The sequence below is a fragment of the Maylandia zebra genome, linkage group LG19 (assembly GCF_041146795.1).
Source record: "Maylandia zebra isolate NMK-2024a linkage group LG19, Mzebra_GT3a, whole genome shotgun sequence".
Lineage (NCBI taxonomy): Eukaryota > Metazoa > Chordata > Actinopteri > Cichliformes > Cichlidae > Maylandia > Maylandia zebra.
In genome coordinates, this window is record NC_135185.1 from 10481555 (window position 1) to 10504415 (window position 22861).

At 44.1% G+C, this 22861-nt stretch overlaps 1 protein-coding gene across 3 annotated transcripts in view; it reads left to right on the plus strand.

Moving 5' to 3' along the window:
* The window catches only part of crybg1 (crystallin beta-gamma domain containing 1), a 45753-nt gene that overhangs the window by 20140 nt on the left and 2752 nt on the right, over positions 1-22861 (plus strand). Inside the window, exons 3-20 of one of the 3 annotated variants that reach the window (XM_076877497.1) lie at positions 5722-6543; positions 6586-6953; positions 8302-9359; positions 9867-15982; positions 16998-17036; positions 17111-17229; positions 17446-17623; positions 17738-17877; positions 18352-18478; positions 18786-18821; positions 19420-19574; positions 19794-19920; positions 20032-20177; positions 21219-21345; positions 21430-21456; positions 21558-21670; positions 22024-22156; positions 22239-22378. In XM_076877497.1, the coding sequence (XP_076733612.1) occupies positions 5722-6543; positions 6586-6953; positions 8302-9359; positions 9867-15982; positions 16998-17036; positions 17111-17229; positions 17446-17623; positions 17738-17877; positions 18352-18478; positions 18786-18821; positions 19420-19574; positions 19794-19920; positions 20032-20177; positions 21219-21345; positions 21430-21456; positions 21558-21670; positions 22024-22156; positions 22239-22378 (9971 nt within the window). Of the gene's footprint in view, positions 1-5721; positions 6954-8301; positions 9360-9866; positions 15983-16997; positions 17037-17110; positions 17230-17445; positions 17624-17737; positions 17878-18351; positions 18479-18785; positions 18822-19419; positions 19575-19793; positions 19921-20031; positions 20178-21218; positions 21346-21429; positions 21457-21557; positions 21671-22023; positions 22157-22238; positions 22379-22861 lie in introns of all 3 variants that reach the window. The other 2 variants (XM_076877495.1, XM_076877496.1) reach the window with 2 other exon arrangements.

Consider the following 22861-nt stretch of genomic DNA (forward strand, 5'->3'; position numbering starts at 1 on the left):
TAATGCCATCCAGAGTAAGAATCTGCTTAGATACCATATTCCTAGGCTTTTCAGGGCCGAGTACAATAACCTCAGTTTGATCTGAATTAAGAAGCAGAAAGTTAGCGGCCATCCAGGTCTTTATGTCTTTAAGACATTCCTGCAGTTTAACTAATTGGTGTGTGTTATCTGGCTTCATGGACAGATAGAGCTGGGTGTCATCTGCATAGCAGTGAAAATGTATGCTATGTCTTCTAATGATGCTGCCTAAGGGAAGCATGTATAATGTAAACAGAATTGGTCCTAGCACTGAACCCTGTGGAACTCCATAATTAACCTCAGTGTGTGAAGAGGACTCTCCATTTACATGCACAAACTGGAGTCTATTAGATAGATATGATACAAACCACTGCAGTGCAGTACCTGTAATACCTACAGCATGTTCTAATCGCTCTAATAGGATATTATGGTCGACAGTATCGAACGTTGATGGTTTGGAGGAAGTAATTATTGAAGTTAACTCAGAAAGATCAATTAGAGAAAAAGAGTCTAACTTAACATCGATGGTACTAAGAGTAGCTGCAGATAATATTACATCTGTGGGATGATTATTGGTAATTTTTTCTCTAATGATAAAAATTTTATTTGTGAAGAAGTTCATGAAGTCATTACTAGTTAACGTTAAAGGGATGGTTGGCTCAAAAGAGCTCTGACTTTTTGTCAGCCTGGCTACAGTGCTGAAGAGAAACCTGGGGTTGTTCTTATTTTCTTCAATCAGTGATGAATAGTAAGATGTTCTGGCTTTGCGGAGGGCTTTCTTATAAAGCAGCAAACTATTTCTCCAGGCTAAATGATGATCCTCTAAATTTGTGACACGCCATTTCCTCTCCAGATTACGAGTCATCTGCTTTAGGGTACGTGTTTGAGAATTATACCATGGAGTCAGGTACTTCTGATTAGAGACCTTAGTTTTCACAGGAGCTACAGTATCCAGAGTCGTACATAGTGAGGAGGTGAAATTATTAACAAGATGATCGACCTCTGTTGGAGTAGTGTTCAGATAGCTGCTCTGCTCTGTGTTGGTACAGGGCATTGAAGATGATAACAGTGGGTGGATTATATTCTTAAACTTAGTTACAGCGCTTTCAGAAAGACATCTACTGTGATAAAGTCTACTCTCCACCGCTGTGTAATCAATTATTGTAAATGTAAATGTTATCAGGAAATGATCAGACAGGAGAGGGTTTTCAGGAAACACTGTTAAATGTTCAGTTTCTATGCCATATCTTAAAACAAGATCTAGAGTGTGATTAAAGTGGTGGGTGGGTTCTTTTACATTTTGAGAGAAACCAATTGAGTCTAATAACAGATTAAATGCCATGTTGAGGCTGTCATTTTTAGCATCTACATGGATGTTAAAATCACCCACAATAATTATTTTATCTGAGCTGAGAACTAAATCAGATAAAAAGTCTGAGAAATCAGACAGAAACTCTGTGTAAGGCCCAGGTGGACGATAGATGAACATCACGACAAAGATGGACGCTGTGGTCTCAGAGGACGAGGAGTCTCTCAACTTCTCAGAGATGTTGATTTAGGACTGAACCGAAAGCTTGCAGCTCATCAGAGATACACAACCAAGAAAGTTCACAAAACTGGATCAACAAAGCCTCCGAGTCTGAGATGATCTCGATACCACGATGGTTATTAACGTTCTCTGTTACGCCGGGCTTGCAGATTCAGGATCTATGCACGCTTGTGGGTCACGTGACCTTTGTCCTGCACAAAATGCTGCTTTACTCCAATCAGAGACATATGCAGATGGTGATGATGAAAAGATGATGATTAAAAGTCACAAAAACGTTTAAAGAACAGAGAAGATCAAACGGTAAAATAAAACACTGAGAGATGAATGTTGCAGAAAATCATTAATCTGCTGATTTCGTGCTCGCAGCAGTAAAATAAGCATTTACATTCAAGCGGATGAATTTATGTCTGAGCGCGCTCAGTGCTGCTGTTTATTGGTGACAGGTGAAGCTTACAGCTGTGAGACTGGATCCATGGATCCAAACAAACAGTGACTGAGCTGCTGTGTGTTCTGTGTTTCCAGCATAATAACATTTAGACTTCTGCACAGGTTGTTTACGGCCTAACATCACACACACACACACACACACACACACACACACACCAGATGATCTATATCAAACTTCAAACATGCTGTAAATAAAAGAATCTGTGGAAGTCCAATTTTAAAATCCTGATCATAGCCTGCTCCCGACTTAGTGATGTGTTCAGTATCAGTTACCATGGTGATTAAGTCAGGTAGCAACTCTGAGTTTAACCTTGACGCCATTAATCTGACCTGGTGTTACACCCTCTGATCTCTGCGCTCAGTAAACTGATGACTTCATGTTCTCAGCTGCTTTCAAGTCGTATAGAGTCAAACAGGAAGTGACAAAAACACAGTTGGATATGTGTTCATTACTGTGGAAGACCAAAAATGCTAAAATCATCAAATAAATGCAGATATTACTCAGCTCTGATTGTGACTTATTAGGTGTTGTTGCGTTTAATGACACATTCGTTCATTTGGGACTTTGTTCCTCCATAGATCATTTTCCTGATGTCAGTCCGGACAAATATTTTATTACAGACTTAAAGAATATGAAGAATGTTGTTTGTGGACATAGTTTTTAAAAACAGTTACTGTAACAATGTGCTTCTCCTTTAAAATGACATGCATATAATCCTGTTGGATCCTATTGGCCCGGAGCTACTTCCCATAAACAGAAACCTGCCAAACCCGTCCTCCTGTGCTATTTGTGTCTGTGGGAGGACCAAAACCTATGGGGGACATAAAATGCCAAAATTTCTAACAATAAAACCCCTCGGTAAATAAATGACGTTGGGTTAAATGCATAAGATTCATATAAAATAAATGCCTTCATTAATATACAGTATAATGTATATTTATAAGGCTTTTCATATGTAGTGTGTGAAACGATTGCAGTTCATTTCTAACTATAAGAAGCTTTAATTAGCTCGTGTGTAAAAGCTGAAGCTCAGGCGTCCTGCGCTCTTTCATTTTGATCTCCGTTATCTTTCCCGCGTGTTTTTATTACAGTCTAAGAGATAAGGACGTGGGGCATAATTCACACTGATATGGAGCTCAGTCCCCACCTACCTGACATTTGTCCCTGCTTTGGGTAAACAGAAGGGCAGCGGTTGGTGGACTAATACATGGCGGGCAAAGGTGGAAGGAGAGTAATCCCTCCGGGTTTCGACACACTCTGGATTTCAGGCCCTTAAAGTAGGTAAAGTAGCCGCACTTCCACTTTGTTTTCCGTGGTTTGTTTCTGTTTGGATATGAACTGGAAAAACTGAGCCTGAGCCGGCCTCAGCTGCTGTTTGCTCAGTGAAAATATGGAAATGCTGGAAAGCAGAGTGAGGGTGTTGAAATGGGTTTGTCTCCCAGAGAAATGCTCCTCTGTCACAGCCGTGTGGTTCCTCTACACGACTCTCAGACCTAAATGATTTGTTCGTGAAGCCGGCAGCAGATAACAGGCGTCCCATTCACACGCACGCTTTAGAATGAGGAAGGGTGTGCTGCTCTGCGCCAGCCTCTTCCACACCCTCTCATTTTTACTGGATTGAGAATTCCAGCTGGCTTTCACAATATTGTTTTTTTTTTTCACACACTGTCTGTGATGTAGGAGGCAAAGCCCACGTCTCAGAGCCGTGACACGCTCAGGTAGAGGCAGTCAGTTCTGCCCGAGGAGGAGGAAGCTTTAAGAGTTTGAATTCTTCTACAAGGTGTGATTAGTCGTCGGTTCTCGGCGCAGTTTTGTGTGATTTTGGGGACTAACTTTGACACAGAACTTGGATTTCTGCAGTTTGGACTCCAGGAAGTCAGGATGGTGCGTAGCTGCTGTGGCTCCTGCTTCTTGTTCTAACATGTGCTCTTTGTTTTTTGTGACAACTGCCAGCTTTAGTTTTGCAGTGCGTGCATTATGAGCATCCGGGCTTCAAACTGGACTGTGGACGTCTCTGCTGTTCTTCCACCTGCTCCGATATTCCATGTTTGTTTTCCGGGTTTGTTCTGAGCCGTTTGAATCTGTGAGCTGTGGGAATGAAAGTGTTTGTGTCTTAGTTAGTCATTCAGTTTTACTGCTGCGTGTCATTCACTGCAGGGTGTCTGCGTTTAGTTCAGCTTTTCACTCTTTACACAAAAAATGGTGAAAAATATTTCATAATAAGAGAGAATAAAGATTTTAAGAGAGGGTTTGCTTTAACAATGCTTCTGCTTTTGTTTGACCTTCCCGTATTTCCCAACTTTTGGTATAAGCAAAGTAAATAAGCTCAAAATAGAACAAATATCCAAAGTAAAGGAGCTCAGGTGGTTAAAATGTAACAAAATGCTGCTTTAAACATGAGTATGAGTGAAAAATGAAAGTGAGGTAACGATAAGCTGTTATAAGAGCTTGTGTTCACAGTGTGGCCGTGCTGACTGTACAGCTTACCTCACATTACACAGAGAGCTGCTCCTGTTCAGAGTCACTCAGCCAGTCCATCCATGTGTTTGTGAGTAAATGAAGCTGATAAGATCAACCAAATCTGAAAAGTTTCTACATTTTGGGCAAACCTTCAAAGCTCATGTGGGATAACTGGCTGCTTAAAACCAGTTAGTTTATGAAAGATCTGTTTTTACCTGCGTCTGTGTATCAGGATCATATTCTGTCCAAATTATAAAACATGTTTTCAGCTGAAATTGAAAGAACTCTTATTGATTGCAGTCGCACCTTTTAAAGGAAGGTAAATTCCAACGATTTGCATTTCTGATTAAGTGAGGAAGAATATTTATCTAGAAAATCTTTCAGGTATTCTCGTCTGTGACTCAAAGGCATGTCGATGAAGGCACCTGCCAGTTTTCATTTCTACAGAAAAGCCGGCTCGTCTCGTCTCAGCTCGACTGAGAGATGAATCCAAGTCTGATTTTCACTTATTAAAGCATCAGGATGAAAGAATCGGCTGTTCGATTTTTATAAACACATCCATCAGTCTTCTCACAGGGAAAAAATACAGAAATACATTTAAAGTCTAATTGCATGTAATCATGTAGAGAAAGTCAAAAGCTCAGAGCGTAATTATCTGTTCAGTGCTTCTGCAGAAATATCAAACTCAGTCTGTTACTGTTAATCCTGCTGCGACAGTTACTTTACATTTATTTCCAATGAATGGCTGCTGTTTGTTTTTGATGATGTTTCCCCGTCGCCGCCTCCTCTCTGGCTGCCATGTTGCAGTTCCTGCTGCTCAGCAGTGATTTGGATTAGTTGGAGCTTCTGACAAACACTCGCTCCTTCTCGTCTTCTCAGTTTGCCTGACGAGGATCGACAAACATTTAAAGCTTCAGTTTTTACTTGGAGCCAAATAACCTGCAGACTCTTCTTTCTTGTTCTTGGCTCTGATTATATAACAGGATCTGTTTTCAGGGGATTTCCTTGAACTTCAAAAATGATTCAAATGTATAAAAATAGATGAAAAGGAAAAATGAGGTGATGGTGGTGGGATAACTTTAGGCCCAGACTGTATTTGTGTTTCAAGGAGTCCAGGACAGGCAGAGCGCACGATGCAGCTCAACCTCAGAGGAAGTACACCAGGTTGTTTTTGTGCACATTTCATTCTTAATGCAGTCTTACATCTCAGTGTTCATCTTTCCTGCCTGTCCTCTTTTCTTTTTAGAGTTCGGAGGAGAAGAAATCAGTGTTCGGCCGTCTCACCAACTTCTTCAGCTCCAAGAGGAAGAAGAGCAGCAGCCGGAATCATTCGAGCACCTCCACCGACAGCTCCCCGGCATCCCCCTTGTCTCCACGTTCGGCCCAATCTGAGCCAGAAAATGGGTTAAATGCTGAGCACAGCGACACTGTGAGCCAGAGCTCCAGCCGGAGCGCCTCCAGCAGGGCCTCGCAGGTCACAGTAGAGGCGGACTTGCCGTTTGCAGACAGTAACAGCACCGGGAGAAGCAGCGTGAAGGAGCTGGATGCAATCATGACTTCCAGAGACCCTGCATCTGCCACCGAGCCAGATCCAGATCTCGGTTTGAAGTCAGAAGTGGGCTTCGCTGAATCCGTGGTGGAGGAAGTGAGCAAACGGCTGCAGGTGAATTTGGAACAAAAAGTACTGAAGAGACCAGAGAGCAGCAGTGAGGATGATATCATCAGCCCGACCACACTGACGTCACTTCAGATCCCACTTTCCAAGGCTGTGGAGTCCCCAAAGTCTCCTAACCTAACCTCCATAAGCTTAGCATCAAAGAAAGCATCGGTGAAGGTTGGAGAGAAGGGCCACAGCACGGCGCTGAGAGGAATAACTTTGTTCAAACAGGAGGGAAAGCCTCCGGACCGGAAGAGGGAAAACTCAGGAGGACCCAGGACGAGCACTCGAATATCCACCAGCAGCCTGTCGGGAGAAAGTGCAACCACGAGAGAGGAAAAACCCCGAGGCGAGTCTCCTGTCTTGTTCCACAAAGCCATATGGGTGGAGACACACCTGGGAGAGGAGGAGGTGGAGTGGGAGAAAGAAAGGGATGTAATGAAAAAGGAGGAGGGCTTTAGAGCAGACTCGCCTCCTCTTTTGGCCGTACCTGCCACAGTAATTCCAGAGGACGACTCAGAGAATGAGGGAGCACCAGAGAGCCCTCCCACCCCCTCAGAGACTCCTCCGCTCAGTGGCAGCCTGCCACATTCACTCTCCTCCCTGTCACAGACTGTGGGGGAGGTTCAGACCCCCACGGAGCAGCCGGAGGGGCCGGACACAGACTCAACAAGGAGTTCTCCTCCGGTTCAGGAGCGACACCGGACAAGATCAAGCCGGGTCACACGCAGGACTGTGAGTCTGCCTTCGAAGAGCAAAGCTGTTGCCGAGGTGCACAAAGGCTCAACTTCAAAGAGCTCAAACACAACAGAGGCGAAACCGTGAGTGTCTGTCTGTTTTCATTTTCCTCTGCTTTTACAGCCTCTTTGATCCAGAGAAACAGAGCTCAGCCTGCATGCAACCCGAGCTCCGAGTTCCCATGGTGCTTTGTGCCAGGGCTGAACAATGGGGCTAAAACCTGCAGGGAGGCGCTGAAATATTCATCCACCCAACATCCAGCCACTCAGAAACACCTTCTTTAAGCTTCTGACACTTTACTGGATTTATCAAATGTAGGTCAGCTGTTCGTGTTCGTTCACTACCTCCAGTTAGTCATTACAACCAGCAGGTCTCATGTTTGACCTCAGGATGCCGTGGAAACGCTCAGCCTCGGGAGGAGTGCTTAAAGTTTCTACACACGGTTGATTCTGCAGGTGGTTTTACAGACGGCACAGTTCATCCAGGTTTACCGTCATCGTGCAGGAGAACAGTGGAAACTGCATGTGTGAAGCATTTTTATGGCATGATTAGAAAAGAGACACAAAATGTTTGAGCGATATTTGAACTCAATCAGGTCAGAAAACACTACAACATGTGACCTTTCACATGAAGACTCGCAGATGCAGTTTTTCCCTTTGGTCGTGTTGTGCAGGTGTAAACTGAGGAAAACATTTGGCATTTACAGCTGCTGCTCTGATGTTCGGCTGAAATCTCCCTGCTAAGCGTCTGATTTATAATTTTAAGGACAACACAGAGTTTTAAAAGTAGTTTTCTTATTTGCTGTCTTAAAAGTGGAAGCTCAGTCAGGCAGAGGCTCAGAAATTCCATCCATGTATTGGACAGTCAGGTGGATTTACCCACTCTGGGAGGGGAGAAGGGCTTGTGAGCTCAGCTCCAGGTCTTCCTTTGTCCTCGTCTTGTGTTGCTGTAATTTTGGCTGTTTTTCTTTTCTCTGCTTCATGGCTGCTTTGTTCTTTCTCATGTCTGTTGCGTCAGCAGCTCGTTGGATCTGTGGATTTAGAGCCAGTTGGCAGTAAACTCTTCTTTGGACTCGTGCTTCACTGTAATAGTGCTAGCATTAGCTATCTGAGGACCCTGAGGATTCAAGTTGTAACAGTGACTTCACCGGGGGGCTGTAATATCCAGGATATCTTTTCCTTCTCTGGATTTTTAGCCATAAATTTATCTTAATGGCCTCCAAAGGCACAACTGATGGTCTAAATATGCTGCATTTAATTATTTTTCAAACATTTTTTTTTTTTTTATCATTTATGCAACAAAGTATTACAAAGCCAGAATCTATTTTGCTATAACACTCGGTGGTTTTCACAGCGTAGGATCTATCTACTTGTGTGGATACATAAAGTGTGTCTACAGCTGTCATTAAATGTTTTCTGTGTTTTCTGACAGACGGCTGATCCTCCAAAACAACAACGATGCTGATTTTAAGGACACAACCCTCGATCGGCCCACACGAGAAGACGAGTCTTCACCCTCTGAGGCAATTACTCCGGAAGCCATAGTTAAAGGTAAAACAGACTTGGAGGCCTCAGACTTCGATGACACTTCTGGAGCGTCAGACATGTACAAAAAGAAGCCAGCAGCTGCAGAACCAGCGGCGAGAGGCCAAGCAGCCGACCAGGCTGCAGCCCAGAAACGAGGAGTTATAGGAGCAGCAGAAAGCCGACATACCACGGCGAGTGGAACAAAGACCCCGACCTCTGCAGCTGGAAACAAGGCCAAGAATGTCCCAACAAAGGCAAAGGGCTCCACAGAGGGCACAAAAGTGGAAACTTCCAGTGATAATTCAACACAAAGAGACAGAGCCGTTGTTATGTTGCCAGCATTAAAAGACCAAACCCGCGCTCCCTCCGGTGCTGCGGGTTCAAAGTCTAAAATCCCCAAAAGATCAACATCAGACGCAGACGTGAAATCGCCAGTGACACCAGATAAGACATCGGCGCCGGACACCTCAGGGCCCAAACTACAAAAACAACCTAGGACCAAAGAGACTCTGAAATCTCCAACAACTGCAGCCAGACCTGGAAGGAAACCAAGCTTTGAGGAAACCAAAGGAGGAAAATCGGTGTCGGGGAACATTTCTCCCACGAAAACTAGGACCGGAACAAAACTCAGTAAGGACAAATCAGATGAGGACTTTGAGTCTGTGAACTTGCTAAATGACGTGGAAAATGAGGAGAGAAGCGGTAAAAGTGGACACCCACCACATAGGGAAAGTCCGGACGTCAAAAAAACACAGCAGCAGAACGATGTGGAGAGCCGGCTGCCCGTTTCATCTCCGACGAGAAAGAAGGTTGATATAACCCATAGAAGGGTTTCATCGGGTCAGATGGACTCGGACAGACCTAAAACAGTCCAGAAGACAAGTCGAGAGCAGAAAGATGCAACAGCTGACGAGAGTCCTGGGAGTGAGACGCCGCCACCGCTACCCGAAAGTCCAAAGAAAGGTAAGAAAGCTCGAATAGCATGTCGGGCCAGGCGACATGAGGGGCGGTGAAGGAGGACATATGAAACCCAGGGGCAACTAAAATGAACAAGCGGGGTTTCATACAGAGATCTTGATGAAAATACAGACTGTTTTTCATCTGTTGGATCTGGACAAACATCTGGTTTGCAGATGTTTCTGCAGAAAAACCAAATATTTAGGTTATTATTATTATCTGAAAAACAGTTGCCTAAATATGGAATAATTGCCAATAAAATGCAATCAAATAAAACATATAAAGTTAATAATAGACATGCATGTATTACACACAGTTTTCCATTATCCTGTCCCACCTGTTCCTGAAATTACAAAGTTATTTTTGTGTTAAAAATATCACTGTAAAGCTCTGATACAGTTACTGGTATTTACTCCTAATATTTTAACCTGTTTATTTTTTATTTTGGCGGTGTCTCTGCTCCATCATAAGATCCATAATTTCCTGTCTGTCTGTGTTTTTTGTTTTTCCCAGCAGGAAATGTCCCACCAGTGAAACCACCCAAAACCTTTTCTAAAAGAATCCATGGTGAGAGCGATACTCCGACCTCCAGCATCTCTCCACCTCCCACCAAACAAGAGAAAACCGTCTCATCAAGGATCTTTAAATGGAACGAAAACATCAAACAGCACCAAAAAATGCCTGTAAAAGATTCCCCTGAGACTTCGTCGTCTGTGAGCAAACTTCCCACAAGAGGCCAGAGAAGCTCCAATAAACTAAAACCCAGACAACGTTCCCAAAGTGGGAATTCTGAGGACTCAAATCACAACACATCGACAGAGACGGATGTAAAAGCACCTGAAAGCGTCACGGCGAATGAGCGTGACAGTAAAGACGTATTTAAATTCAAGTCGGAGGGAGAGGAATGTATTATAAAACACACCGATGAAACCAAAGTGAAAGAAAAAGAGATCGGAACCAGTACAGCAACTGAAGACATTTCAAACATCCAGTGGTTGCAAAACAGCGACGCAGTTATTACAGAAAGTGCTCCGGACACAGGAGCCGAGGTGCAGTCGAACTGCGAGATCGACAAAGCAATTCAGTCTCAAGTTACTGATGGAAGTCGAGCGGAAAACGTGTCTGTTATTCAAAATAAAAACACAACACGAGAACCGAAATCCCCGTCACTGAAAACACTGAAGCTAACAGGAAACATAAATAAAAACACGGCACCACGAACTCACGACACAAAACAAGCTCCTGAGGATGAAGCTGACATGCTAAGCAAATCCGCTGAGGGTGACAGCGTTCAAAGGGAGATACGTGGACAGATTCCTGGTAATAAAATAAAAGCATTCACTTCCAAGCAAAAGATAAACAGCAGCAGTTTTCCTGCTAAACTGATGTCAAAGGATGACTCAGATCAGTCTAAACCAGCCAATACAGAGCAGCAAAAGGATTTATCAAGGGAGGATCAATTAACAAACGATAGGGACACGTCCCTGACATTAAACAGGGCCTTAGCAAAAGATGTTGAAGTAGAGGAGAAAAGCAAAGAGGAGGGTGGCAGGAAACCAGCAGAGAGGTTGGGCATTCAAACAGAGGCTGTGACTGTTGGTGAATTGTCCAAGAATGTTGAAAATCAGTTGCACAAAGAGGCTCTTTTACTCGCAGGAGGATCTGAAGGGAAAGGCTCAAAACCAAATGAAACGCTCAGTGACACAGCAGTGGAAAGCACTGAGTCACAGAATAGTTGCAAAGAGGCGCTCAAGGGCATAACCGCAGAGAGAGCCATAAGAAATTCAGAGAAATCAGTACATCTGTCATCAGAGGACAGAGGTTTATCAGCTGAATCCAAGGAAGAAACACAGACAGGGATTACAAACGCTCTGAAAGAACAAACGAGGGAGGAGCGAGCAATACTCCATGAAACTACAAAACAGCAGCCTGAGATGTCTTTGAAAGAAAACACCGAGAGCAGCGGTGTGAAAACAAAAGCATCAGAAGTGAAAAATGAATCCAAACTGCTTCTGACAAAAAATGAGGAAGTCGGAGGTGAAGACACAAGTCTGGACGACAAACGTGACAGAGATGTAAAAGAAAAACGAACTCCAGAAGTAAACGACATGAACATGTTCGATGCTGAAGCTGATAAAGAAAAGAAGACTTTATTGAACGTGGCTCAAGAAAACAAGAAGGCGGCCGCTGCTAAAGACCAAGGTGAGGACATTACAACAAAGGCTAATCTAAATCAGGACCTTGCAGAGGTGAAAGCCTCAAAGAAGACATCAGAAAAACATATTTTAAAATCAGATACAACTAAAGAAGTAAAAGCTGCCAGCACTGAAGCTACAGAGGATTTGTCAATGCATAGCTTGGTGAGTGTGACTGAAGCTGTGAATGCTGACATTAAATCTAACATCCAGGAAGACCAAAAGTCCATAATTGTTGGAGACCTGGATAAGGACACAACAAAACCAGTCAAAGATCCAGATGATAAATTAGACCAGAAACCAGAAATGGTAAAAACTGGAGGTCAGGAGAAGATGCTGAAGAGCCGGAATATGGATGTTATTCAAGACCAGACTTCTCTAAGTACTGAAGACACCAAAGAAAAAACCAAAACCAGTGACCTGTCAGTGGACAGTCTGGGGAATGATGCAGTGACTGCACATAATGAAGTTGAACTTCGAGGTGAAAGTATAACAAAACCAGCCCAAGAAAAATCACTTCAAGAGAAGACATTGGAGAGCCAAGAAAAGGTGATAGTTCAAGAACTGATCTCAGTAAACACTAGTACAGAAGGTACCAGAGAAAAGACAGAAGTCAGTGATTCATCAGTAGAAAGCCTGAAAAAGGAGATGGGCGATATGAATGCTAATAGTGTTAGCAAACAACAGACTGACCAAGATGGAAATGTTACCAAACCAGAGATTAACCAATCAACAGGTTCAAAAACCAAAGAAAAGACAGAAAACAAGGATGGTAACAAATCTGGTCTAAAATCTGGTCTGAAAAAGCGAGTGGGAATAGTACAACCAGAGTCTGTCGTGCAGGCAGAAATCCAGATTCAAGACCTAAAGGCTGTCTGTGTGGAACCTAAAGACAAGAATGAGACCGAGGATTCATCAGCAGAAAGCTTGGTGAACAAGCCAAGAACTTTGGGTACTAACAGTGATGCTGGAATCCAACAGGACCTGAAGTCTGTAAAGGTTGAAGTTGACAACAAAGAGGAACTGACCGAATCTAAACTTTATGAATCTGAACAGAAACCAGAGACGGTCAGAGGACAAGTTGAGGTTAAAACAACAGAGATCCAAAATACAGACGCAACCCAAGAACTGACCTCAGGTGGCTCTGAAGGTGCCAATGAAAAAACTGAAGTCAAAGTTGCATCAACTGCAAATGCTGATAATGATGTTAGTAAACAGCAGGTCCAGGCTCCTGTAACCGTTAACAACCAAGATGGGAGCATAACGAAACAAGAGAGTGACAAATCAGCAGAATCCACAAGTCCAACATCTGCTCTAAAAGCAGAATCTCTGCAGGAGGCAGCAGAAAGGCAAAATCAAGACCTAAAGGATGCTGATGAAGCTGAAGAGAAAGGTGACACCAAGGATTCATTTGCAGAAAGCTCAGTAAATAAGACGGCGGCTTTGCAGACTCATAGTGATGCTGGAATCCAACAGGACTTGAAACCTGTAAAGGCTGAAGTCCAAGACCAAAAAGAGCTGACCGAATCTAAACTTCATGAATCTGAACAGAAACCAGAGACGGTCGGAGCAGAAGTTCAGGTTAAGACAACAGAGATCCCAAATACAGACGCAACCCAAGAACTGACCTCGGGTGGCTCTGAAGGTGCCAATGAAAAAACTGAAGTCAAAGTTGCGACAACTGCAAATGCTAATAATGATGTTAGCAAACAGCAGGTCCAGGCTCCTGTAACTGTTAGCAACCAAGATGGGAGCATAACGAAACAAGAGAGTGACAAATCAGCAGAATCCACAAGTCCAACATCTGCTCTAAAAGCAGAATCTCTGCAGGAGGCAGCAGAAAGTCAAAATCAGGACCTAAAGGATGCTGATGAAGCTGAAGAGAAAGGTGACACCAAGGATTCATCAGCAGAGAGCCTCGTGAGTGAGAAAGAAACTTTGCAGACTCATAGTGATGCTGGAATCCAACAGGATTTGAAGCCTGTAGAGGAAACGAGCTCAACCACATCTGAAATTCAAGATCATGAAGTTAAACAAAAACCAGAGACAGTCAGAGCTGAAAGTCAGCAGAAGACAGAGATCCAAAATACAGATGCAACCCACGAACTGACCTCGGGTGGCTCTAGTGCTGAAGGTGCCAATGAAAAGACTGAAGTCAAAGTTGCATCAACTGCAAATGCTGATAATGATGTTAGCAACCAGCAGGTCCAGGCTCCTGTAACCGTTAACAACCAAGATGGGAGCATAACAAAACAAGAGGGTGACAAATCAGCAGAATCCACGAGTCAAGCATCTGTTCTAAAATCAGAATCTCCACAGGAAGCAACAGAAAGCCAAATTAGAGGCCTAAAGGATGCTGATGGAGCTAAAAAGAATTCATTTGCAGAAAGCTCAGTAAATAAGACAGCGGCTTTGCAGACTCATAGTGATGCTGGAATCCAACCTGTAAAGGCTGAAGTCCAAGACCAGAAAGAACTGACAGAATCTAAACTTCATGAATCTGAACAGAAACCAGAGACGGTCAGAGCACAAGTTCAGGTTAAGACAACAGAGATCCAAAATACAGACGCAACCCAAGAACTGACCTCAGGTGGCTCTAGTACTGAAGGTGCCAATGAAAAAACCGAAGTCAAAGTTGCGACAACTGCAAATGCTGATAATGATGTTAGCAAACAGCAGGTCCAGGCTCCTGAAACCAAGGATTCATTAGCAGAGAGCCTGGTGAGTGAGGTGGCAACTAAAGTTAGCGACAAGCAGAATGCAGACATGACAAAACCAGAACTGAATAATTCAACAGAATCCAAATGTCCACAACCTGGTCTACAACAGGGACCAGAGACTGCAAAGACAGAATCTACAGATGACATGGAAAGCAAAACTCAGGGTTCTGTGGAAAATAAAGGGAGTCCTGACTCCAAGATCTCATCAGCAGAAAGTTTGGAAAATGAAAAGGCTAACAATGAAATTAGCAGTCAAAAGGACCAGAAGAGCACACCTGTCAAAGTTGTGCAAATAAAGAAACCAGAGACAATTACTGAACCTCACACAGCTCCAGGTACTAACCAGGAACCGGAATCAAAGGCTGTAGCAACAAAGGATCTGAAGAAAACAACTAAAGATCCTGAATTAACTGTAACATCAAGTGTTTCCATGGCTGGAAAAGCAGCTGGCAAACAGGAACAGAAAAACCTCATTAAAGAGGTTGTTGGAGTGGATGAGAAACTAAAGGCTTCAAAGATGAATGCCAAGAAAGAATCACCCACGGTTGGTTCCAGCGAGGTGTTCCTGAAGGACAAAGACACAAAAGAAAAAAGAGAAACAGATGTTCTAGGTAGTGCTTTCAAAAAAGGACTACAGACTGCAGAGAAATCATCCACTTCATCCCCAAGTCTGCAATCAAATGCAGACTTTCCTTCCAGCTGGTTAGATGTGGAATCTCATCAGAAGAAGAGAAGGGTCCACAAAAGAAGATTTAACACGTCCGCTAGTGTGGATGACCCTCTTGATGCCGATGATTTTATCAGGAACATTAAGGAAGGTGGGATGCCTTTCGCACTGCCTCCAAAGAAGCATGTTCATAAAAAGTCTCAACCTCCACATTTTGTCTTGCCGGCCATTAAGGAGGACCACTTCGAGAAAACGTTCGATCCTGAGGAATTCCAGTTTGGCTTAAGGAAAAATGGACGAACCTTTATTAACCTTTTACCTACGACAATTCTTAAACAAAAGGGAAATCAAAGGAATGGCCAAACTCTGGAAAAAAATGCCACACCCACTCTTGAACAGCAAGCAAAAACACTTGATGAGGTTGAAGGTAAATCTGCACTCCAGGAGGGAGCCAAAGCTGAAGCAGGAAAAGAGGGGCAAGACAATGGAGAAGAGCCTGTGAAGCTTACGTCAAGACTTAATAAGATTTCCATCCTCTCCAGCTTACTTACCACTCGTTCCACCAGGAAGAGTACAGAGGAAGTTTCCTCTGCCTCAAATAGCACACCTTCCTCTGACCAGCAGCAGGGCATGCCCTCACTCAGAAACGTGGAAGCTGCTAATTCATCAAAGCCTGAGGCCACACACATGGGTGGGACGGGCGTCGATCAAAGCCCGGTCACAGGAGGTGGTACAGGAAGAGTTAGTGAGTCAGTCTTTAGCTCCTCCTCTCCTCCTCCTCTTGTGCTGCCCTCGTTCTCTGACATAAAGCTGCCTGAACATTTAGAGAAATTACTGAAGAAGAACAAAAAAGAAACGGAGACCTCCACAGCGCAGACAATTCAAACTAACCAGAATACAAAGGAGAGCATCGCTATGGACCAGGACCTGATAGCAGGTCTATCTAAAGTGGATCTGAACCTGAAGAGCCCTGAAGAACTTCCAATCACCAACTACATCCAGCAGCGCCCTCCAAATGGATTTCAAAAGACAACTTCAAAGCCAAAGGTAGGCACGAGACTTTAAATGATATCTTTGCCTGTTAGCAGGAAGGATTCTCAAAGCCTGAATGGGTTTTAATCAGCTAAGAAAATCTGCAAAGCACTCATAAGTTCCTAGTTTATATCCGTGGCCACACACGCCCCACCTTCACACTGTTATGTGATGCTGTTGCAACCAAACTGTGAATCATTTACAAGTAAGGACAGGAAAGATGAACGTGTCCTCAATGTGGAATTCTCAGAGGAAGTTTCTTCCAAGATCGGCTTGTCTTCCAGGCTGAGATGAAGTATTTGCATCTACAGGCAAATAAAGCAGACCTATAAAAAGAAATGTGTCTTTAAATAATCACACTGTTTGTTTCTCTGCCGCGGGCATGAAAGGAAACAGGAGCACTGGAAACTGATCAAAACAAATTAATGTTTGCTGTTGACTTTAAGGTAGAACAAAATGAGGCAAAACATTTACTGCACAGATGATTAAAATACCAAACTAACAGTAACTTTAACAGACTGCTAAGAGTACACTTTACACTAATCTTGCTAAAAATGTAGCACGTTTACATCTTTTATTTCTGTTGACGTCTCTTAGCATGCACTGCTCCTGTTAGGAAGTCTAAAATAAAACCTGAACTAGGGAAAGAAAGAAGCTCTTGGGTAAAAGTATTATTGTAACTGTTAAATGAATGGGACTTCACTAAAAGTAATGAATTAATACTTAAAGTTGCTGTGTGAGCACTCCGGTAACTGACAGCAGGTTACTCCAGGGTAACCAGGGTTAAAATAAGGAGGACTACCATCCCAAACCTGACGTGGAAACCAACGACTGGCTTAAAACTAAAAACTAGAGGTGTCAGCAACGTGTTTACTGAGGTCACACAGACAAAACGGTTCTAGAATAAAAAAGCATTCGACTCACATGGCCAGGGCCATCAGGACACACTCAGTTCAGATGACCACTCAAAGTAATATTTAAAATTCAGCTTTAAGTTTGTAACCTAAATCTTTTCCAACTCTTCTTACAGATTCCTGCAGTAAGAGGGTTCCACAAAAGGCCTGGAAAGGTACTGCAGTGTATATCTAAACATAGATTGAATTTCTAATGATGGATTCCAGTGACATGTCTGTCTTGATCTAGATCATCATACACGAGCATGCTCAGTTTGGAGGAGAGGCCTTTGAGCTCTACTCTGATGTAGAAGATGCCACCACCATGAAGCTGTCCCCCATCATATCAGTCAGAGTCATCAGAGGATGGTACGCGTTAGCATGCATCCACGCTTCAGTGTGATGATCACACGTTGACATAGTTAATGGAAAAACACTCCGTTTTGATTTAACCCTAAACAAACTTGACCATTGTAACGTAGCAGCACATTTTAACTTATCCAGGTGATGTGACTGAACTTTCCTCTGAAATCTTTGGTGCTTGTTCTGTGAAAAGTGTAGAATTACGTGATTGTGTCTCTTTAGCTGGGTCCTGTATGAGAAGCCTGGTTTCCAGGGCCGTATCATCGCTCTGGAAGAAGGTCCTACAGATGGCATCGTGAATGTCTGGGCAGAGGAGGAAAGTCCTGCAACGCTAGATGAGATAGGTGAACCTATTCCCACAGCGCCTGTGGTCATCGGCTCCATTCGACTGGCAGTGAGGGTGAGTTGGGTTTCATTTAACCTGATTCAAAAAGCTCAGTTTTCCAGGCTTATTGTAAATAAAGAAATGAACTGTCAAAGCTCTCACACAGTGTTATTTTTGTGTGTTTCATAGGACTACAGCATGCCCCAGATTGACCTGTTCTCAGAGGTGAACGGCTTGGGCAGGATGGTGTCCTACTTTGACGACACCGTAGAGGTCAGCTCCTTTGGCATCCCACAGACCACCGGCTCCATTAAGGTCCATTCTGGAGTGTAAGTGGAGACTTAAATGTCCTTAAATGGGAATTTGCTGTTGTTGGTGGTACAGGCTCATTATGTCTGTGAAGGTTCTCAGTCATCCAGGTCATCGTAGTCAAAGGAGCTTGACTACAGGCTCATTACAAATCTGAGATTAAATGCCAGAAAAAGAATGTTTTAATTTGTTTACGTTATTAGTTATGATGTCTGAACTGGAGCAGGAACGCTGTGGAGGTTCAAGAGCACAGAAAGATAAAGTTTGATGGGAAATCATCCATCTGAGTTCTGTGTGTGAAGGAATGCAGGCGGCAGGCCGGAGCTTGTGGTTGTCCCAGTTAACTGCAGCAGATTCCTGATGGGTGGAGGGAGTAGTGAGAGTGCTCATTATTCCCTCCATTGTGTCAAAGATTAACGTTTTCTTTCAGGAAAGTAACCCTTAAATGTTGAAATCCTGCTCAACTTTCCTCCCCATCTCGTGTCTGTCTGCAGCTGGCTGGTGTACACCGATCCAGGGTTTGGAGGGTTCGTGGGCGTGCTGGAGGTGGGAGAGTATCCCTGCCCGGAGGCCTGGGGCTTCCCTGAGCCCTTCGTAGGCTCGCTCCGACCCCTCCGAATGGTAAAGTACAGGAAATACACAATATGATGCTATGCAGTCTGATCAGCCACAACATTAAAACCGGTGAAGTTTATTACAGTGGAGTGTGTCAGGGTCGGATACATCAGGAAGCAAACTTGATTTCAAACATAAAAGGTCAGAAAATCATCTGTTAGCAGAAACATCGCTGTGTTTATTTTAGTCATAGAACAATGTTTAATCTCAGTTAGCACAGGTGGTTCTAATGTTGTGGCTGACCTGTGAACGTTTGCACTTTACTGTAATTCTTCGAGTTACCTGAGTCTGATAGAGTGCGTCTTTATTACAGGGGCCGATAAAAGTGGAGCGTCCCAATGAAGTCAAGGTTTGTTCTGTTCTACGTCACATCTGTAAATACCTGCTGCACACATCAGCTGTGTTTCCTGAGAATCTCAGTCGGACCTAAAGTGACGAGCTTAGTTCAGTCCAGACATGTGTGGCTGACACGATTCATTATGTTTGATGACTTGGCTCAGATTCAGTGGCCTGGGGAAGAATTCAAAGGAAAAAGGATGAATTTCCTGTTACAGATCTCACTGTGGTTTGAGATGAGGCTGAATTCCTGTGAAGCTGTTGGTTGAAGGAGAATGTGCTATGAAAAAACACCAAAAAATAGTCCAATGATGTCTTCACATCATGTTTCCCCAAAATGTATTTCTTTTCCTACGAATTTAGTTGCGATACCTTTAGGAACAGGCCAAAGAAAGACCTCCTGTAACGAGCATGCTCAGGCATTTTCCCCCATCAGCTCCTTGTACGCTGACAGCTCCAAGCCTACAGCCTGAACTTTAGCCTGTTTCCACTGACGGATGTGAAATATGTTACACTACTAATCTGTGGAATGAATGGGATTGTACCTTTAGGCAGGAGTGGGCTAAAAACACACAGAGGTAAAAACTCCTGCTTGTGTGTCTGTCGTGCAGGCCTTACTGTACGAGAAGCCCAACTTTGACGGCGAGTGTTTAGAGGTTCACAACGACATCTACAACGTACAAGAGCCGGACGAAGAATCCGACGAACCTGCTGTGAACAAGAAGACGCTGTGTGCAGTCGGGTCTCTGAAGGTCCTCGGGGGCCTGTGAGTATTTATCAGGGGCATCGTCATCATTCCAAATCCTAAATGTCTCATTCTTAGAAGCTGGCTCACTTTGTCAGGTTACAGTTGTGTTGCACATCGAACACATGGAAAAGCTGCACAGTGCACTTTAAACAGGGATCTTTAAAAGGCTTTACTGTTATACGTGCTACAAATATCAGTTGGAAAGGTCTGTAATGTGTCTTTGTATCAACGTTGAAGCTGGGTGGGCTACCAGGAGGCAGACTTTGAAGGCCAGCAGTATATCCTGGAGGAGGGGGAGTACCCTCACTGCAGCCACTGGGGGGGATCTGAGGACGGGCTGCAGTCACTTCGGCCTGTAATCGCAGTACGTATCACCTGAGACGCTAACCCGCAGGCTCCTGGTTGGAGGGCGTTTCCATCTGATGCAGCGATTTCTCTTTTTTAAACTTTTTGTCTGTGTCGCCTTCTTCGTCAGGACTTCCTGTCCCCGCACGTTAAACTGTTCAGCGAGCAGGACTTCAGTGAGCGGAGCCTCAGCACCAACCTGCTGGGACCCGTCGTCAACCTGGAGGAGACCGGCCACGGTGCAAAGACCCAGTCTGTCGATGTCACCGGTGGAGTGTAAGTCAGACACACAAGAAGAAAGAAATGAACACAAAGCTCAAACTCATGTTCTCTCTCTCAGGTTTCGGGCGTGTGCTTCTCACGTTACAGTGTTTTATCACAGCGCACGCAAACATACACGCCTACAGCCTCAGAGGATGGATTATGGACGAGCCTGTGAAACGGATCCATTCATGGAATTGATGAAAGGAAGCTTCCCGAGGGCGGAGCTTTACAAAAACAGAATTTAGTTACTATCAGAGGGCGTTAGAGGCAACTCGTAGGATGTGAAAGTTTAGAGTTCATGAGTTCGTGATTACAGTATAAAGCACTTTAGGTGACTGTGGTTGTGATTTAGTGATGCATAAATAACTCTAGTGATAACTTAATAACTTTAGTGATACATAAATAAATGGAATCAAATTGAACTGAAGATAAAAGTAGCGTGGTATGTGCTGATAATCAGTAATGAATATCTGTGGGTTTCTTTTTCCAACACTTTAAAGGGCCAGTTCACCCAAACCACTCCCACAGTTTCTCTCCAGCTGATCGTTGAGATGTGCCAGCGCTGATTAAATATTCAAAACTCGTGCGATACAGGGCTAAAAAACTCTAAAGCAAGTCTGTTAGTTTTTACAGGGAAGATTTCTTTGTTGGTTTTCAGAGCTGGTTGGATTTGTTTGCCCAACACTCTGCTGTTAGCTCTGCGACGGCCTCGCCTGTCATTTTACAGCCTCTGAGACGAGACTCGGCCTGTTTATACAGATAATGCTGCAGCTCAAGTCATTATTCAGAGAAACCTGAAGATGTGCTGTTTGCAAGCACTTCCTTGATTTTAGAGCAACAATGGCTTTTATTTTGGTTTCCTTGGAGTTAGGTGGTTTCCAGTTTCAGCAGACATCCCTGTAAGAGTATCCTAAACATAAACTTCATCCATGTAATGAGTGGGTAAATCGTGGCTCGTGTGCTTCTCACGGTTACAGGATTCACTGCAGAGCTTGTGATGCAGATGAAAACATGGAGGCTGTGGTTTCATTTCTTAGCTGGTTGTCGTTGCAGGTGGGTGGCCTTTGAGAAGCCTGGGTTCAGCGGAGAACTCTACGTCCTGGAGAAAGGCATGTACGCAAACCCGGAGGACTGGGGAGCTCAGAACTTCAGGATCGCATCCATACAGCCCGTGTTCCACGTAAGAAACCATCAGCATCCGTTAATCACACAAAGGCTTAACGTCATAAAAGGTGCATCTCTAACAACTCTGTTTGTTCTGCAGGACAGCATGGGAACCACAAAATTCAAGGTATCGCTCGTTCGTGTGCAGCTCGGCATCAATCAGAAATGATGAGGAGTCTCTGTTAGTGTGTGCTGCTGGGTCGCTGAGGCTGTTTGGATGTGTTACAGGTCCAGCTCTACTCTGAGGAGCACTTCCAGGGACGGCTGGTGTGTCTGGAGGACAGCGCGGCAGCTCTGGATGAAGACTTCACACCCAGGTCCTGTAAGGTGCTGGCTGGCAGGTAAACAACCACCACAAGCCTGTTTTAGGGAATCTTTGTCCTTTTCAGAGTACTCTCCTGTAAGACGTTCTCATATAGAACAATGTTTGTTTCTGTTCCTCAGGAACGTCAGGAATTAAACTCTTATCTTCTGATTTTAATGCTCAGAGTTTGTTAAACAAAAAAGATTGACTCTTGGAGTGGGTGGAAAATTGATTTGGTTGCAGTTTATCGAACTTCAAATGTGTTTTTATCAGAATTGAAGTCATGTGGTTATCGTCTGTACTTATGAAGTCATGAGGGGTCAGAAATGCTGCTGCACGAGGTAACATTTTTGCATGGCTTCATTCAATATACTGCATATTTGTTGTCAGCTGGGTGGCACATGAGGGATCCCAGTTCACGGAGAACATGTACATCCTGGAGGAGGGGGAGTACCCCAGCACAGAGGCCATGGGCTTCTTGTCCTCAGACTCGAGCTTCCGGTCCATCCGGACTGCAGGACATGTGAGTGTTTGTTCTCCCTGGACGTGTCTTCAGCCCTCTGTGGTGCTCTGTGTGAACTCAACCCTCTGCTCTCCACCTCCAGGAGTTCTCTCTGCCGTCCATCGCCCTGTTCACGAAGGTGGGCTGCAGAGGTCGCAGGGTGGTGCTGACACACGAAGCTGTGAACCTGCATCAGGCCGGCCTGGACGCTCGCATACGCTCCCTGGTGGTGGACGGAGGAATGTAAGTGACAGAGATGAACGTTTGAGCCTCTGCTGGTTTAAAAATGTGACAGACACCTGCCATCGGCACCAAGGTTTTATATGCAGCAGGTTCTGGTTCAGAATGGACCTTTCAGGTGTGTCTGCACACCTGGTCATAGAAGCGTAATTATGCAACAGTGAATGAAAATATTGTTATCTTATAACAGTATTCAGCAGTTCACCACAAAGTACTGAACTTGAATTATAAGTCAGCCCAGTGAATGTTTTGTTTCATCCAAATAATTGGACGCATTTTATTAGCAGCCTTTTGTATGTAAAGTCATCACTTCCTGTGACCTGGAGGCTTTCAAACTGTGTGATGGGGCCCCCAGCTGGAGCAATACAGCCACTGCAGGGAGCTGACAATGAGGGGACAATATAGAGTGAAGCTAATTGAAATGAATGGGATTTATGATGAATAAACAGCTGAGATTTGTTTCACTAAAAGTAGATTTAGATCTGT